Source organism: Lissotriton helveticus, chromosome 8 (genome assembly GCF_964261635.1).
Source record: "Lissotriton helveticus chromosome 8, aLisHel1.1, whole genome shotgun sequence".
Taxonomy (NCBI): Eukaryota; Metazoa; Chordata; class Amphibia; order Caudata; family Salamandridae; genus Lissotriton; species Lissotriton helveticus.
In genome coordinates, this window is record NC_136069.1 from 739,865,188 (window position 1) to 739,882,763 (window position 17,576).

The window sequence follows — 17,576 nt, forward strand, 5'->3', positions numbered from 1 at the left end:
TGCCCTCGAAAAAGGTCTGTGAAAGGAGGGGACGAAATTGTAATTAAAGTTAAAAGATAGCGTGAATAATGCGAGTTGCAAGGGGCTGGCTTACCCGAAATGAGATGCTCTCGGTATCCGGGTCTGGGAAAAATAAACAACCAAGCGGGCGGCGTGAGTGCCAATGATCTCTTTAACCGAATAAACTGAAAATACACAAAATGACCGGGACGGATCTCACCTGGTAATACAGCTTGCAAGGCCACAATGGGGGTTCTTGCTGGCACGGGGAATCTGCGCGGCGAACCTTTGCAAGGCAAGACGCGATGTAGTGGGCAGGGGAGTCACGTGGGGGGTGAGAGCCAATCGGTGTACGCCAAAGGCTATCGGCCATTTTGGAATGGGAACAGGACACCCATTTGCAAGGCACGACGCGATGTAGTGAGCAGGGAAGTCACGTGGGGGATGAGAGCCAATCAGTGTACGCCAAAAGGTTGTCGGCCATTTTGGAATGGGAACAGGACCCATAAGGAAAGCTGTGATACTAAAACCAGTAAGGCGAACTAGAAGTGCACTAATTATTCTCCGAGTGAAGGACGGGGAATTGCATGCCGATAGATACAGCTCACTCTAGACATACAGTAACACCATGCCAGCATAATTAATGAATTTATAACACATTTTTTACATTTTTTACATGTACACCCTGAGGAGGAAAAATACAGTTGTATTTGAAGGCGTCAGTTAAAATCAGTAAAAAGAAACAGTTTGCAATTGTAAAGTCAAATTGTTAAATCAGAGAGGTCCAATCCTCAGTCCGATTGAGCCCAGTGTGAAGACTTTTAGTCTTCAGAATCCATCGCAGTTCCTCCTTATTCAGAAGTTGTTGCAGGTTGCCGCCACGGCTGGGGAGTTTGACCAGGCAAATGATGGTCCATTTGAAATCCATTTCTGTGTGGGCCTGTTCAGTGAAATGCTGTACGAGGGGAGCATTCGCGGTTCTACAGCGTATCCTGCTCCGATGTTGGCACATCCTTGTTCGTGCCTTTTGTGTTGTTTGTCCAATATAAATCATAGAGCAGGGGCAGAAAATTGCATAGATCGCATTTGAGCTATTGCAGTTTGAGAATTCTCTACGTTCATATTTCATATCTCTGTAAATAAACTCTTTGCCTTCTATAGTGCCTGCCAAGACTCACTGGACATGTTAGATGTGGTAACTGTTCCATGTGTGAAAGCACTATAGAAGGCAAAGAGTTTATTTACAGAGATATGAAATATGAACGTAGAGAATTCTCAAACTGTAATAGCTCAAATGCGATCTATGCAATTTTCTGCCCCTGCTCTATGATTTATATTGGACAAACAACACAAAAGGCACGAACAAGGATGTGCCAACATCGGAGCAGGATACGCTGTAGAACCGCGAATGCTCCCCTCGTACAGCATTTCACTGAACAGGCCCACACAGAAATGGATTTCAAATGGACCATCATTTGCCTGGTCAAACTCCCCAGCCGTGGCGGCAACCTGCAACAACTTCTGAATAAGGAGGAACTGCGATGGATTCTGAAGACTAAAAGTCTTCACACTGGGCTCAATCGGACTGAGGATTGGACCTCTCTGATTTAACAATTTGACTTTACAATTGCAAACTGTTTCTTTTTACTGATTTTAACTGACGCCTTCAAATACAACTGTATTTTTCCTCCTCAGGGTGTACATGTAAAAAATGTAAAAAATTTAAAAAATGTGTTATAAATTCATTAATTATGCTGGCATGGTGTTACTGTATGTCTAGAGTGAGCTGTATCTATCGGCATGCAATTCCCCGTCCTTCACTCGGAGAATAATTAGTGCACTTCTAGTTCGCCTTACTGGTTTTAGTATCACAGCTTTCCTTATGGGTCCTGTTCCCATTCCAAAATGGCCGACAACCTTTTGGCGTACACCGATTGGCTCTCATCCCCCACGTGACTTCCCTGCTCACTACATCGCGCCGTGCCTTGCAAATGGGTGTCCTGTTCCCATTCCAGAATGGCCGACAGCCTTTGGCGTACACCGATTGGCTCTCACCCCCACGTGACTCCCCTGCCCACTACATCGCGTCTTGCCTTGCAAAGGTTCGCCGCACAGATTCCCCGTGCCAGCAAGAACCCCCATTGTGGCCTTGCAAGCTGTATTACCAGGTGAGATCCGTCCCGGTCATTTTGTGTATTTTCAGTTTATTCGGTTAAAGAGATCATTGGCACTCACGCCGCCCGCTTGGTTGTTTATTTTTCCCAGACCCGGATACCGAGAGCATCTCATTTCGGGTAAGCCAGCCCCTTGCAACTCGCATTATTCACGCTATCTTTTAACTTTAATTACAATTTCGTCCCCTCCTTTCACAGACCTTTTTCGAGGGCACTCTTAAAGGTAGGATTTTTTCTTGTAGACCTGCATTTTTGGGAAGTAGTTTGCGCCACTTCACCGAATCCTTCTCTCCCCATTAGATCTATTACGTTTCTCTGCTCCCAAGCAAAATAATAATAACAAGTACAAGAAATCTTCTCTAATTGAGTGCTACACAATTGGTAAGCCACTCCACTTCCTCATAATATCACATTTCAGTGCACTTACTGGCACGCCTGTTCGTTGCCGTTTCACTCCTCACGTGTTTATTCATTTTCATTGCACCTTGGCATGCACTAGCCAGAGTCACTTATATGTACTGTTATTACGCGGCGCCACTAGCCTTGCTCCTCCCGTTGTTTCCACTGCCTGTACTTAGCATGTACTACACCCCGTTGCCGGCTGCACTATGGCATGGTATGAGTCATGCAATCTATGCTCGCAGTCTTGACAATGTTCTAATGACATGTCTTTATTCTTTTATGTCTCCCTTCTTTTCCCATGGTATGGCATATGTACATTCCTACTAGTGATATATCTACAAATGTGTAATTTCAAGGCAATTACCCTCTGTCCTGAGGATGAACCTTTATTAATTATGGTTCGAAACGTCGTCGACACATTACACTAAATGCATAAATTGTTTCATACTTTTTTCTTGCATATGTGTATGCTACAGATTGTCTGGTTTATGATTTATCCTAATCAGATGTCCTGCTGTTGCCTGCTATTTTGTATGTTGTATGTCTTCTTAGTGTGTTAGTCGGACACCGGCCGGTGTCCCGCTTTTATCACACTATGTGACCTTGGGTCTAACATCTCCAATACCTGGAATGCTTAGGGCTGAAACAACCTTGGGGTTAAACTCACTGCCCAGGGGTACCACTTTCCGTTTCGACATTTTACCGGATGGTGCGTGGTTTTAGACAAGCGATGCGCTTTTCTTTTTTTATTACTGGCCTCCCCACCTGGAGCCTGTATAGACCTTTGATGGCGGGTAAGTACCTTAACAGGTGGTGTGGGTGAGGGTGATGGAATACTAGCTGCCACGGAAGACCCATTTAACTGATGTTCTTGAGGAACAGGACTCGCTGGGAGCGTACGATCAATTACTGTGCCAAATTCTAATATGGGCAAAAGGGGAGGTGAGATAACTTCAGTGGGGACTCTGTGTGGATCTAGTGAAAGTCTAGTTACGGTCAGTTCAATCTCATGAATTAAGACTGACTCCGCCCGTGACAAACAAGCACTAGCGTGCCTACAACTCCTGGTCCCCCTCCCCCTTATGCTTGATCATGCTCATACTTTCAAGATAATGGTACACGAGTACTTCAAGTATGGATTTACAGGAAACAAAAGCTGACCAGATTATGGAGAGGCTGAAGAAAGGGGGGTGCCCCAGCCCAGTCTCTTCCGGTCTCTTCTTGGCTCTTCCGGTCTCTGACGGACTCTGACGGACTCTGACGGACTCTGACAGGCTCGGACGGTCTCGGACGGTCTCGGACGGTCTCTAACAGGCTTAGACGGGCCCACCCTTGGCCCAGGCACGCCCACGCGTGTCCCTCGCTGTGGAAGCCCTGGCCCCCTTTTAGCACCTCCTGGAGCGCTGGTGGCAGCGCGGCATGGGGCGCCGCAAGGGACGATGGGAATGGTAATTCTCCAGTTTGCTGGGCTTCCCTCTGCATTCTGCGCTCTCTGGCAAACAAGGGTGGTGGCAAGCAATGGTGCGTCCTACAAATAATGGACTCCCGCACTGCGGCAGCACTGACCCCCTATTAGCGCCCCCTGGCGTGCTGGTGACGGTGTGTTGGGGCGCCGCAAGGGACGATGGGAGCAGTAGTTCTCTGGCTTCCTGGGCTTCTCTCCGCGCACGTTCCGAGCTCTCTGGCAAACAAGGGTGGCGGCAAGCAAAGGTGTGTCCTGCAAATATTGGGCTCTCGTGCTGCGGGAGCCCTGGCCCCCTTTAAGCGCCTTCTGGCGTGCTGGTGACGGTGCAGTGTGGCGCGGGGTGCCGCAAGAGACGATGGGAGAGGTAGTTCTCCGGCTTTCTGGGCTTTCCTCCGCGTTCCGCGCTCTCTGGCAAAAAAGGGTGGCGGCAAGCAAAGGCGCGTCCGGCAAATATTGGGCTCCTCAGTCTACTAATTTTTTCATCTTTCTGCGTCTCCTACATTCGGTAGCACAAGTAACGTAGAAAGAGGAAAAAACCTCTTGTGATTGTTTTGGTGCAAAAATAATCCTGCTTTGGTGACACCCTTGCACCATGGTGCAAGGGTTCCTGTATTGGCACTAGGCTCTAAAAATGGCACCAGGCAAAAGGACAGGAATGCACTGTATTGGATAAATACTATGCATTCCTGCCCTTTTTCCAGTGATTCAGGGCAGCGCAGCAAGGTGACTTGGTGGCCTGCCCGGTGCTACTAATCTCGTAAATATACCCCTCAGACTTTACATTAAGAAGTTTCAGCTTAGTATTGGCAGCTACTGAAGGCAGAAGATAAGAAGATGAAGATGACCTAGCAGATCTGGGAAACATACTTACCCGCGCCAGAGCTTCAAAATACATGGCAAGTATCTATGATGTTTTTTAACTCCACAGGTAAACCTTTTATCATAAAGAAAAAACACTTCTATTCCCTTTACAGTTTCAAATGGACCCCACAGAAACTAGAGAAATTTGTGAAAAATCAAAGACGCCACCACAAAAGATGTTGAAGGGTCAACACTGATTAAGAACACATTTGCAGCCTGCCAATTGCTCAAGTAGTTTTGAGTGAACATGAGTAATATTGTTTTCAAAAACCTTAAAGTGGAATAGAAAATAAAAAAAGACACAATTTAATTGTTTTTAGAACAGACAATCAGTTGAACCTTCGTACTAAACTGTCACATAGAAGTCTTCTTTTCTGCATGATTTATTTGACCAAAAGGGAAATATGTAAAAACTGGCTCCAATCATGCCCACTATCAGACAACAAATGGCTAGTGGAGATAGCCTATACCTAAAAAACAACCATCAACTGTTTCAGCGGTAACAAAATGAATAAGGACAATTTGTGGCTATGGTATATCAGATGGCTTAACAGCACAAGACATTTGACTGTGCCCAATGATTACACTATACTGCTTTGATTTTCACCAATACTAATCATCTTTTGGTCGGACATCCCCAACTTAAGATAGAGAGGGGAAAGAACAATACCCAATAGAACTAACTTGCTTCTGATGGTGACAAAAAAAAAGAAAGAAAGAAAATGCTGTCATCAATTATTAATATTTTTCCAACTTTTTCATTTTTTGTTAATTTTAATGTTTGCTTTCGAAGAGACAACAGTGTGCATTATACGCAAATTACCCCCTTGATGAACTCAGTATTCATAAATGTACTGCATTCCAGGTTCATCCAGTGGTTTTCACACCTGTTTCCACCACAAACTGTAAGTAGGTTGAACTGACAAAAAAGCGGAAGAATGGACTACTACATAGAAAAATTTGAAGAAAAAAACTGTGGTAAAAACGGATTTCTTTTACAAGTTTTGTGGCTCCTAAAAGCAAAGTGGATGGTGATATTAGCACAGGAAACCTTTTGTTGATGTTAATTTTACCTACAAAATATACTTTCCTGCACAGTCATTTCTCCCAAACAAAGGTTTGCTATATTTTAATTTTTTCTCAGTTCCCTCCAACAGTTCAATCCACAAACTCTGTGTACCTTTATAAATCCCAGGAAAAAAGGCACATATTTTGTAAAACGTTATGAAGGTTTCAGTGAGCAATGCCCAAACATCAGAAAAGGGGTCAGCCCCTGGAAGATGAGGAAAAGACGGTGGAGCGGAGAATCCCTAGCAATGAAGGGTCTAAGCTAAACCTTCAGAAGACATTTCCTAACCAACTACTTGCTACCACTAGCATGCTCTAATAGCATTCTAGAAGTCATAATCATTAAGATAGTTGCACTTTTTTATCCTGTTAAATTTCATACTGGTTGGCTGTAGACACACGATTTTGGGTGGTGAAAAGTTACTTAGTTAGGATGAATTATAAATAGCCTTTCATACTCTATCTAAATGTTTTTTTGCTGCAACTTCTAACAAAGCTTTGAGCCTGATTCACAAAAGTTGTAATTTTACTCCTGTAGTTTTAGCACCCCGTTTGAAATATATTTTGCATTCTGTTTTTATTTCCTGAAAAAACTTCATTCATACTCCTGGAATGATGTGACTATTGCAGATTGCCAAGAGAACTCACATTGTCGCTCATTTAAATGTACATGGTGTTCATTTACATTTGAGCATTTGTGCTTGGTTAAGTTTTTACTTTTTGTTCGACCTGTGGAAAAACATCTTCCTGTGCCACTTTACCAAATATGGTGCTCCTTCCCATTCTAATCTGGCATAGAGATTTACTCCGACTCTCCTAGGATTAAATAACTTACAATTTCCAGGGCGTGACTTTGCCTTGCAAATGTAACTACTAACAAACTGAGGGCTCAGTTCAGAAAGGTAAAGTAAAACCTAAAGTCTAACTTTGGACCTGAAGTCTAAGTTTAGATCTAAAGTCTAATTTTATACGCCAAAGTCTAACTTTAAACCCAATGATTAAGTTTAGACTTAAAGTCTAACTTAGATCAAAAGTATACCCTTAGTACTTTTCGGTATTCACAAAGGTAAGTTAGTAAGTTTACGAGTAAAATTACAAGTAGTAAACTTAGGGCCTGATTATGAGTTTGGCCACTGCCCCACTCTCACACCGCCAAACTTCGCCATCGCCAGCCTACCACATTACAAGTTGTAATTCAGGCAGGCGGTCCTACGGCAGCTGGCCCATGGCACTGCCTGTCAAAGGCTCATGGGAGAGCCTTAGAAAGGCAGCGCTGACATTCCAGCACTACATTGACTGTAAAGTCCATGCTGTGCAAGAACTGGGCTGCAGAAAGACAGGCATCCAGGGGGCCCATTAGGGCCACCCGGTGTCCTCACCGCCACCCATTTCATGGCGGGCTCACTGCAATCAAAATGAGGGTAGTGAGGAAACTAATTTTATGCTTGGTGGTGCTGCAGCAGTATTTTGTGGAATCAGACCAACATGTCACCACCAACAATCGCAGATCCCTGGAGGTTATCGCAGTTCTCTGGATATCAAACCTCTGTACTTATACTACGGTGGTCGGACCGCTGGTGCAGCAGTCCCCGACCACCATAGCACCTCCACCATGAGTTTGGTGATCCTATGGACCTCCAAACTTATAATAAGGCCGTTCAAATTTATGTTTAAATGTAGACTTCAGGTCTAAACTTAGAATTCAGGTGTAAAGTTAGACCTCCGGTATAAAGTTAGACTGTGGGTCTAAAATTAGACTTCAGGTCTAAAGTTAGACTTTTGGTCTAACTTTACCTTTGTGAATTGGACCCTGAGTTTGTAGTTGTTCACTAACTTTTGAATGCATAACCACAATGGAATCCTCATTCCATGACTGTGAATACATTTACTCTATATAAATTTACACTATACTTCTGTTACAATGTATGTGAGTACACATCAGTATGAGTGCAAATGCTCTTTTTGTGACTACACAGTGCAAACTTACAATTGAAAAACAAGCTTTTGAACACCAAATTCAATTAAGATTTTTAAATAGCAGTATGAATCTGACTATCATTGCATAGCCAATACGATGAAATTGTAACAGACAAGCAGTGAGTTAAACCACACAGAAATATGAAAATTAAAATAAAACACACACACACATGTTATAAAGGAGATCAAGAGAAACACAATTATGCACATGTCACATATTGTAGATCTTGGAGAACACTTTTAGTGTTATTCATTTGCATTCCATTACAAGTAAAATGCAATTAGCATTACCTGTAAATCGCATCATACGGGGTTTCTCTTGATATCCCAAATGCTCTTTCATCCTGAGTTGTCCCCTCCCTGTGAGACAAATATAACCAAAGGTTTACAGAGTTATTTTCATCCAGAACTCAATTTCCTCACATGTTCATATGTAGTCATATTAACTTAATCAAAAGGATAGGATTAAATATTTTGCGTAGTTACTGGTCATTGGCATGCTAAATAAATTAGGCTCTGTAGCTAAGTATATACTTGATTTTGAAATGAAATTATTTTAAGCAACCTGATTTTGGCACCATCCTGTCTTGTTGTGACTATACCATATATACATTCATATAGTACCATATATTTATGTGCTTTAATGTGTTTAATGTAAGTGGTGTACTTCACCGAAATAATGGAAGTGCATTTGCTGTACAATCCAGATATTTACCTGAGCATGTATACTAATGTTTTCTTTATAGTGGTACCAATTTGCTATTTCATATATATCTGCATTCGAGTAATTTTGCTAACTCTCACATACTCATGTATTCATTTGAATAGTATCCTGCATTCATTTTAAAACTGTATATGTATCCATAATTATGCATGTGAATATATTTTGAAGTGTTTTGTTACGTTGACTTGACCAAAGGCCTTAAGCATTTGGGTACTAATGTTTCATTTTCATTGTGAAAGCTTGCTTGGGTTGCAATGTTTTCTTCTTTTTTGAAGGTGTGTGCTTATGATTTCATAGTTAGTGAAAGGCACATTGTGTATGAGAGATAGTGAGGCTTGGGAGGGAACCCTTGGTAAAGACGAGATGCGCTAATGAACAAAGGAAAGAACTAGAGACGGGGGAAACTAAAGACATCCCGATTTTCAGATCATGAGATGGGAGTATTGAATAAAGTTGCCAAGTGTGACTGTGAGAATGTAGAAAAGTACTGGGACACATGATGTGGGATTCACAGATGATCTGTGGAAATTTAATTGGTGGTCACACTTTAGCTTTAGTCAGATTCCATTTAGACTGGGAAGGGCACAAAACTCTTTGCTACATTCCTGTTGTGTGGCATTATGCCATGCAATACTCCTGATCTCGGAAACCTCTATAGAAGTCTCTAAAATACTGACACCTTCCTGCTTTAAAGGATCTAATTAGGGTTTCCTAATTTAAATACTACTTAGTTCTGGTTTAGTTTTGGTAATTCAATGTATTCATGTATAGGCAAGAAGACCGAAAATCATATACTTATCACCAGATTTTGTTCCTTTTTTTGTGCATTGCTGTTACCAAATTCCTTGTATATTTTATGCTTTTGAGGATAAACTTTGTCAGATGATTTGGAATGCCAGCAGTGATTATGTATTTTTACACTATATTCTTGAGACTTGTATACATCAGTTTTAGCTTTGAATGCGTAACAACCATACATTTATTCCCATTTATTGACTTTTGGGTACTCACTGTATGGTCAAATTGGCTACACTGTAAATCAAACTTTAGGATGATGTGAACTTCTCTTTATTTTTCAAGCGTCTAAAATGGAAATTTGGATATTTGGCTCTGTGCCTTGGCAGACTGTAGCAAAATGAGGATAAAATATATTTAGTTAGAATAGTTCAGATCCAATCCCAGCCCTAGAGCCCATGTTTTTGTCTGGAGGATAGGCAGAGTTCCAGCATTTCGAGAGAGTTGTAACAGCGGAGGTGTGAGTATTAATAGTGTTACACATTTTAATTGCTTAGAATTAGTTGCAGTTTGTGAAGTTTCGTGGAGATGTTTTGAATGTCGTGCAAATGTGGCATTTAATATGGAGAACCGAGGTGGCCTAAGATAGCGGGACGATATTAGAAAGTATAGAAGGCACTGTATGGTAAATGTCTGCCAATTTTTTTTTTATGCTTGTTGTGAGACATCTTGATAGTACAATTGAGTTAAGCCCATTTATCTTCGTGTGTGAAAGAGGTGTGTGGTTGGTGTAGTGGGCCCTTTGTGCTAAGGGACGCTGTACTATTCGGGGTGATTCCCTATAGGTCAAGGTCTCATTCCAGTGTGTCAGACTAGGTCAGAAAGTGTTATTACAAGCCATTCTTCTATGATTGAATAATGTTTATTTCTTTAGTGAGCAGACAAAGTTATTTGTTGCAATTGCTTTTTATTGGTGTTGAATGGATTATGCTGAAGAGAGTGCCTGCGTTCATGAGAAACAGGGTGCACTGCTGTAAGGAGTGAGATTGATGTCACTGTGTGCAGCATCGAGATTGGTTATTTGGTATAAAGCCACGCTGCTATTGGTTGTCTACATCATAGAGTGTTGAACTGGTATTGGTCATTGACTCTGAATGAGAATTGTGAGTAAACCATTATTTCCTGCTCTGAATCAAAATTCTATTTGTGATTACTGACATTTGTTGGAAAACTAAATGTTTAAAGTTATACAAGATTTGTTGAGAGGAGATGTGACAATATCTGTTCGAGGGGGAGAAGAGGCACCACCCGAAGATACTCCATGTCATTAGATTGCAATAAATGTAGGGTTTCCCACAAGTATTTGACTTAAACAATGGCACAAGATAACAGAGAAAGAAGGTGCACTGGCATGTTCATGCTATGGTATGTTCAATGTGAGAATCATTGAAAATTTGAGGAGGATATTATATTAGATGAAAATGCAGCCTAGACCTACAAGAATTGAAGCGCTAAATGCTTGGGAGCATGTAGCTCATGCCAGAAAGAAGGAAAGGTATCAGGGAAGAGCTAGAAAGGCAGTGTGTATTTACGCTGATGCAAGCTGGGATGCAGAACAGAGGAATAGGAGAACTGACATAATAGAGGGAGTAAAATTAGACCCCTCATCAACAGGTGAAGAATTTGAGAAAAGGAAGGAGAACAGGAAATATAAAAGAGACATGGCAAATGAACCAGATCAGCTAAGCGAAAACAGTGACAGTGACTCTAGCAATAGCCTTTTAAATGTGTTGTCAGGACACACACCTCCGTCTAATGAGACCTAATTAGTGGGAGGTGGAGGCGCTAATGCGAAAGGAAATTCCGGAGTGGATACTGCACCGGTAAATGTGAGCCCTAATAAAATGAGTACCTCCCTGTGAATATGAATCAAATACTGAAGAAAGGGAATCAAGGGATTTATGCCACTGGTACTTTTAGGACTCTGGGCACTTTACCACTGCTGATCAGTGCTAAAGTGCATATACTCTCTGTGTAAAATGTGTTATGGATTGGTGTTTTCATGATTGGGTATTTTATTTACTTGTTAGTCCCTAGTAAAGTGCACTGAGTGTGCCAGGGCCTGTAAACCAAATGCTATCAGTGGGCCTGCAGCACTAATTGTGCAACCCACGCGAGAAGCCCCAAAAAGGTAACTCAAACCTGCTATTGCAGAGTCTGTGCGCAGTTTGTAACTGCCATGTTGACTTGGCGAGTACACCCACTTGCCAGGTCCTAAAGATTCCCTTTTCTACATGTCAGTCACCTCTAAGGAAGGCGCAAGTTACCCCTGTGGGCAGGGTGCAGTGTATGTGAAAGGTAGGACATGTCCTGGTGTGTGTGGCATGTCCTGATAGTGAATTACAGCCCAATTCGTTTTTCACTATTGCAAGGCTATCTGTTCCCCATAGGACAGAATGGGAAGTTTGTTTATAACATCTTATGAACATAACTAGCCCAGGGAACTAGGTGGGAAAATAAAGTTTAGTATGCCTCAACTCAGAATTTGAAGATGCATCATTTAGTGACGGGGATGTTTACATTCTGTGTTTGAAAATACCACTTTTAGAAAGTAGGTATTTTCTTGCTCAGTCATCTGCTGGAATGTGGACTGCCTGTCTGGGTTTTGGATGACAGATGGCTAGGAAGCAAAGGTTGCTTCCGATCATCTAAATAGGTCAGGAAAGCGCTGAATAGACTTCGGCTGCCATGGGGGAAGAGGGAGGAGATTTCCTTGCACCTCAAAGGGCCTGGTCTGCCTCTAACAATGCTGTCTCCACCCCCTGGTGGGAAATCACACCAGAAGAGGAAAAACTGGTTCTGGCAGGGCACAGACACCCTCTGCCTAGAGGGCCAAAGGATTTTTGGATACAAATACTGGGGCCCAGACCCCTGAACTTTTAAACACTTTTGGATCACGAAGACTGGCAAGAAGAAGAGCTGGAGAAGCTGTGAGGAGGACCTACCACTTTGCTGTGTGCTTTGCTGTGTTGGCCTGCAGTGGCTGCTTCTGTCTTGGACAGTGTAAGGACTGGACTGGACTATCTGCAATCTGCTTTTTGAGTTGCTCCAAGGCCTTGAGGTAGAGCTTGCTCCCTGTTCACGAAGTCTCAGGAGCAACAAAGACTTCAAGCTCTTCTGCCTCAGCATTGGGGACTATGTGTTTTGTGCTGCAACAAAGAAAAAGCAACTTGATGATGTCTACGATGCTGCTGCTGACTCCGTGTCCTGATGGCACCGTAGAGGGCACCGCCGCAATGCCGCACCCTGACCTTGGTCTCCACGACGATGCCTGCGCATGCTGTCACTGAGCTGCTGCTTGCACTTCGACCTGTGGGCACTGCATCACCTCGCTTCATAACGATGCCTTGGCACTGCAGAGGGCACGCCGCAACGCGACCCTGGTCTCACCGATGATACCACCACCGAGCCGTTGCTCGGACTGTGGCTTGTGGGCACCGCACTTCACACCGCCCCACGTCACGATAAAGCCTTCGTATACCCGACAACGACGCTCCACATTGAAATCGATGCCACTGCTTGCAAAATGGTTCGAGGGCACCTTTCATAAAGTTACACGACACACCACCCTCATCCCGTACTCCAGTCTTGGCCTACCAACGCCAGTACCATCGACTCCAGTTCGTCAGCCAACGACAGCTGCTTGCACTGTGACCTGCCAGCACCGTGACTAGCACCACCTTCATCTCGCACTATGACCCTGGTCTTACGACAACGCCATCTGACGCCACCACCGAGCCGCTGCTCGCACCCCGACCTGAGGGCACCGCACGCCACCCCGCTGCACTTGGCACCATAGCACACAATGCCTGCCGATGCCAGCACTCCTGACTCCATCAGAGAGGAGATCAAACTGCAATGCATGTGACTGTGAGGGCCCCCGACAACTCCTGCACCGGCCTCCAAACCGACACCTGGGGACGCCGTTTTCGGAAGCTCAACAAGAGGTCATCGAAGGTACTGTTTGCAGGTCTTCCGACACCGTAGCTGGCCCGCGACGCCACGGTCAGCAGGAACTGTTTGGATTTTTTCCTCACGACGCCTTGATAGCCCCAAACTCATCAAATGAGTTGAGTCTGTCCCTATACAGATAAAGCCTAATATTGTGTACCCAAGAGCCTTGCAATATATTCTGACCCCTGAAAAATTGCTGGATTTATTACGGTAATCGGGAAAATGATTCAACAAGGTATTTTGAAGGAGATTCAGTGGAGCCCATGTAATTAAACTATTATGGGATTACAGAAGTCCAGTGGAAAGTATTGCATAGGTAGAACCTCAGAAAGATAAACAATATTGAGGTTTCTTTAAAGTTTCAGGAGTAGTTGAAGCTTGATGCTCCAAGGAGTATTCTCTGCACAAAAGGCTGAATTAACTTTCTTATAAGAGCGTGCTGTGTCTTAGACCAGCAGAGAGTGTCCATTTTCAGTATGGCTTTGGTGTTGTTCACAATTTTAGACAGTTATGGTCCCAGAGGGAGCTTATGACCTATTTGCGGTCTCCAATCCGGAACAGAAAAACAAATGAGGAAGCTTTTTGAGGCATTGCAACTGTCTCCTCAAGTTGTGGTCATAAAATGTTCTGCTCATTGTAATGGGTATGATTATGTGATGGTTGGCAACAGATATGCTGACAAGGTTGCACAGTATTGTGCTCATAATGCGTGTACCTTTAATGGGCAGCACACTAATGAAAGAACAACTGGGATAAACAACAACTTTTTGTTAACAAATGCTCATACATGGGAGGAAGTCAAGAGGATTCAGAAGGAAGTATCAGAGGTAGAACTGCAAAGCTGGAGTAAGGTATATTGTGTCAAGAGTGATGAGCATGATATTTGGGTTTCAGGAGATTGAATGAATACCTGTGTTACCTAACAGTCTACTGCCACCATTGGCCAACATTATCACAGCCTTACTCATGTAGGTTAGAGATGCCATGGTCATGTTTTTTAGACAGGCCTGCTTTAATGCTAGGTTTAGATAGCTGGCTGAAGCATTGTGTCACAGATGTTTTGTATATCAACAGAACAATGTAGGGAAAAGCATTGCAGAAACACTGAGCCGCATAGGAAGATCAGGTGGTCCCTTCTGTTGGATGCAGTTAGATTTAATTGCAATGCCCATGTGCAATGGTTTGAGATAAGTCCTGGTTGTTTAGTGCATCGTTTCACACTGGCGTGAGGTATACCCAACCAGAAGGAATGGCAATCTCATTTGAGAGAGTTAATACTTAGGTTTGGCCTTCCGACTTCTCTGGAATCAGACCGGGAAACATATTTCCACAATAAAATCTTGAGAATGTTGTGTGCAGCTTTACAAGTTAAACAAAGACTGCATTGCAGCTGTAGACCCGAGGCTTCAGGTCTGGTGGAAAAGATTAATGAGGCTTTGAAATCCAGGCTTTCAAAAGTGTGTGCTTCTATATCGTTGAAGTGGCCTGAAGCTTTGCCTCCGGTGTTGATGAATCTTCGTAGCATACCTGATCGGAGGACAGGATTGTCCCCTCATGAGATCATCATGGGCAGAGCTATAAGACTTCCAGCTATACCTGCAAATGAGTTTGTGGACATTCTTGATGACATGATACTTGATTACTGCAAAGGACTGGCTGACGTGGTGCATTCTGTGTCTCATCAGTTTGAAATTGCCACAGCCCTGCATCAACCAGGAGCAGTGTCATGACCTTACTCCTGGTGAATGAGATTTGGTGAAGAAACATGCATAAAAGTCCTGTGTAGATGACTGAATCAAAATCAGACCCTGACAAAGGGCCTTGTGCTATAGAAGCAGAAGTGGCAGCAGGAGAACTTTGGCTAAGAAGGCAGGAGAGAGGGAAACTGAATCCCCAAGGATAAAGTGGGTTCTAGACTATTCTGGAAGACACTGAGGATTCTGATTTGAGTGACAGAGGAGGTGACGGGATTGCTCTCATAAGATCAAAATAAGCTAGAGTACCCCATTGGAGATAGTCATCCCTTAATGGACTTACTTTGCCAAAATTACATAGAGAAAGAGAGAGAGAATTCTGGGAATATTGAGTTAATAGCAGCAGTCCAAATGAACCTCCTTGAACTGAACATTTTGTTTGAACTGTGATTTGAACTTGCTCTGCCATCAAATCGACTGAGAACTTTTATTGCAGAAGAGACTATCAGTGACCTTGAACTGTGCAATTATTAGAGACTTTTTTATAGATTGGTAGGAGAAGAAACAAGAACACTGAGGTCCAAGTCAGCTAAAGGAGAATAAGGTTTCCCCTTAGAAGAATATGGAGTAGGGCTAAGGAAGACTAACAAAAAATGTGCAAATATTCTCATTGCATATTTTTTTACTTTGGTATTGCCATTTGCACAGGTGGAAATTGGCAGAAAAGACTCTGTTTCTGCTAAGTTCAACCCAACAGACCGAGTTTTAGGGTCGTAATTGAAGCTAATTCTAATACTAGTAGATCCAGGTCAATAATAGCAGGCACACTCATAGTTTTAGTACTGACCATTTTGCTTTTGGGATTATATCCATATACGTCTAATTCAGAGGGGGCTGAATGGGCAATGTCTACAATCATTAGCAAGTCCTTACACCCTAGAAGTTCTAGCGTGTATTCATTAGATGAGACAAAATTGCACGTAGATACATTCAGAGGCGATTATTCTGCATATGCTTATTTTAAACTGTGTTATGAGTGTATTGACACTATGGGTGTTAGGGATTGCTATGTGTGTATGCAATTGCCTGCATCAGCTTCAGACTGTATCAATTCTATCATATCCCTTTGACTTATGGTATACATGTACTATTTGAATGAAGCTTATGCATGAAAGGGAACGTTTTAAAAATTATTTTTCCAATCAAGATTTTGTTTTTTCAGAAGTTCCCATACTTAGTTTCCTGGAATTAATAAAAGTTTCTTTAAACCCATCATAACAGTAGACACGGCCAATGCTCACAGACATAATTTTACCTGCCTTCTAACAGAGGTTGAGAAGATATTTCTACATTTAGCTCAAGACAGGAGGAGAGGAATGGGGTCTAGGTCAAAATAGACAAGAACATTAAGAATGAGCATAAGTGGACTAAGGAAGAAATAGACCTAGTGGCAGAAAATCAATCAGCATTGACACTACATTGGAAACATAAAGGGAAAGTATGTATATTTGTGGCAATGTTTTTTTTTTGCCAATTATTTTGTGGGAAAGATTGAGAGCAACCATATATTAGGAGTTAGGGGAAATTGGAATTTATTTTTGATGGGTGTTATTCCTAAAGTCTTCTTTATTTGTGGAGTGCATGCTTATTTCACATTGCCCAGAGGCTGGTATGGTACTTGCCACATGAGGTGTACATCTCAATGATCCTGTGTGGGAAACGAATTCCAGACATAAATAAGGTATAAGTGCTGAAGTAGTGGGGGATATTTTTGGTGCAATGTAGGTGTGAATTTGAATGTTATAATTATTAGATAGTTGTTAGAAAGTTGTTCACTATGTTCACTATATTGGCTAAATGGCTACTAGTAAAGCCGGAACTTTATTAGATTTGGATACGGAAATGGTGGTTTTGCAAAACGGAATGGTTATGCAAAACTACCTTGTGTTAGCTATCCGTTTTGCAAAAGAGGGCAGAGTCCGTCAAATGCTAATGGTCCAGAAATGCTGCACCTACATTCCTGACAAGAGTTAGGATTTGAAGAATTTTATCAAGAATATATCTGATTTGCACCAGGGTTTGCAGGGGTTCGAAGTAACAGGTGATTGATAAGCCATTTGGATTGGAATGTCTGCAGTAGGCAAACGGTTTGGAAACTTGGTATTTGTAATTTTAGGTGCTATTTCGAAACTTATTGTGATAATTGGCCTTTGTGTTATATCCCTAGTAGTGATCTTCAAGGGATATAAGTGTATGAAAGTCACCCGGGGAGTATATACTTTAATGACATTAAACATCGGAAAGAATTTAGATGAAACATTCTTAAACCACAAGGTTTTAGAAGATCCATCTGATAAGATTTAGGGCCTGATCATGAGTTTGGCAGTGTGTGTGGGAGCAGGCCGCCATGCCACTGCCCTGCTCCCACACTGCCTACACCATCCTATGTACCGCCAAACTGG

The 17,576-nt window shown here is 42.6% G+C and overlaps 1 protein-coding gene across 3 annotated transcripts in view; it reads right to left on the reverse strand.

Annotated features, from left to right (window-relative positions):
- Positions 1 to 17,576, reverse strand: part of LOC144772891 (acetylserotonin O-methyltransferase-like) — a 667,360-nt gene that overhangs the window by 348,997 nt on the left and 300,787 nt on the right. For 2 of the 3 annotated variants that reach the window (XM_078657559.1, XM_078657557.1), the window contains exon 4: positions 8,239 to 8,307. The exons of the other annotated variant lie outside the window; for it this stretch is intronic. In XM_078657559.1, the coding sequence (XP_078513685.1) occupies positions 8,239 to 8,307 (69 nt within the window). The remainder of the gene's footprint in view (positions 1 to 8,238; positions 8,308 to 17,576) is intronic. 3 annotated transcript variants of the gene reach the window in all.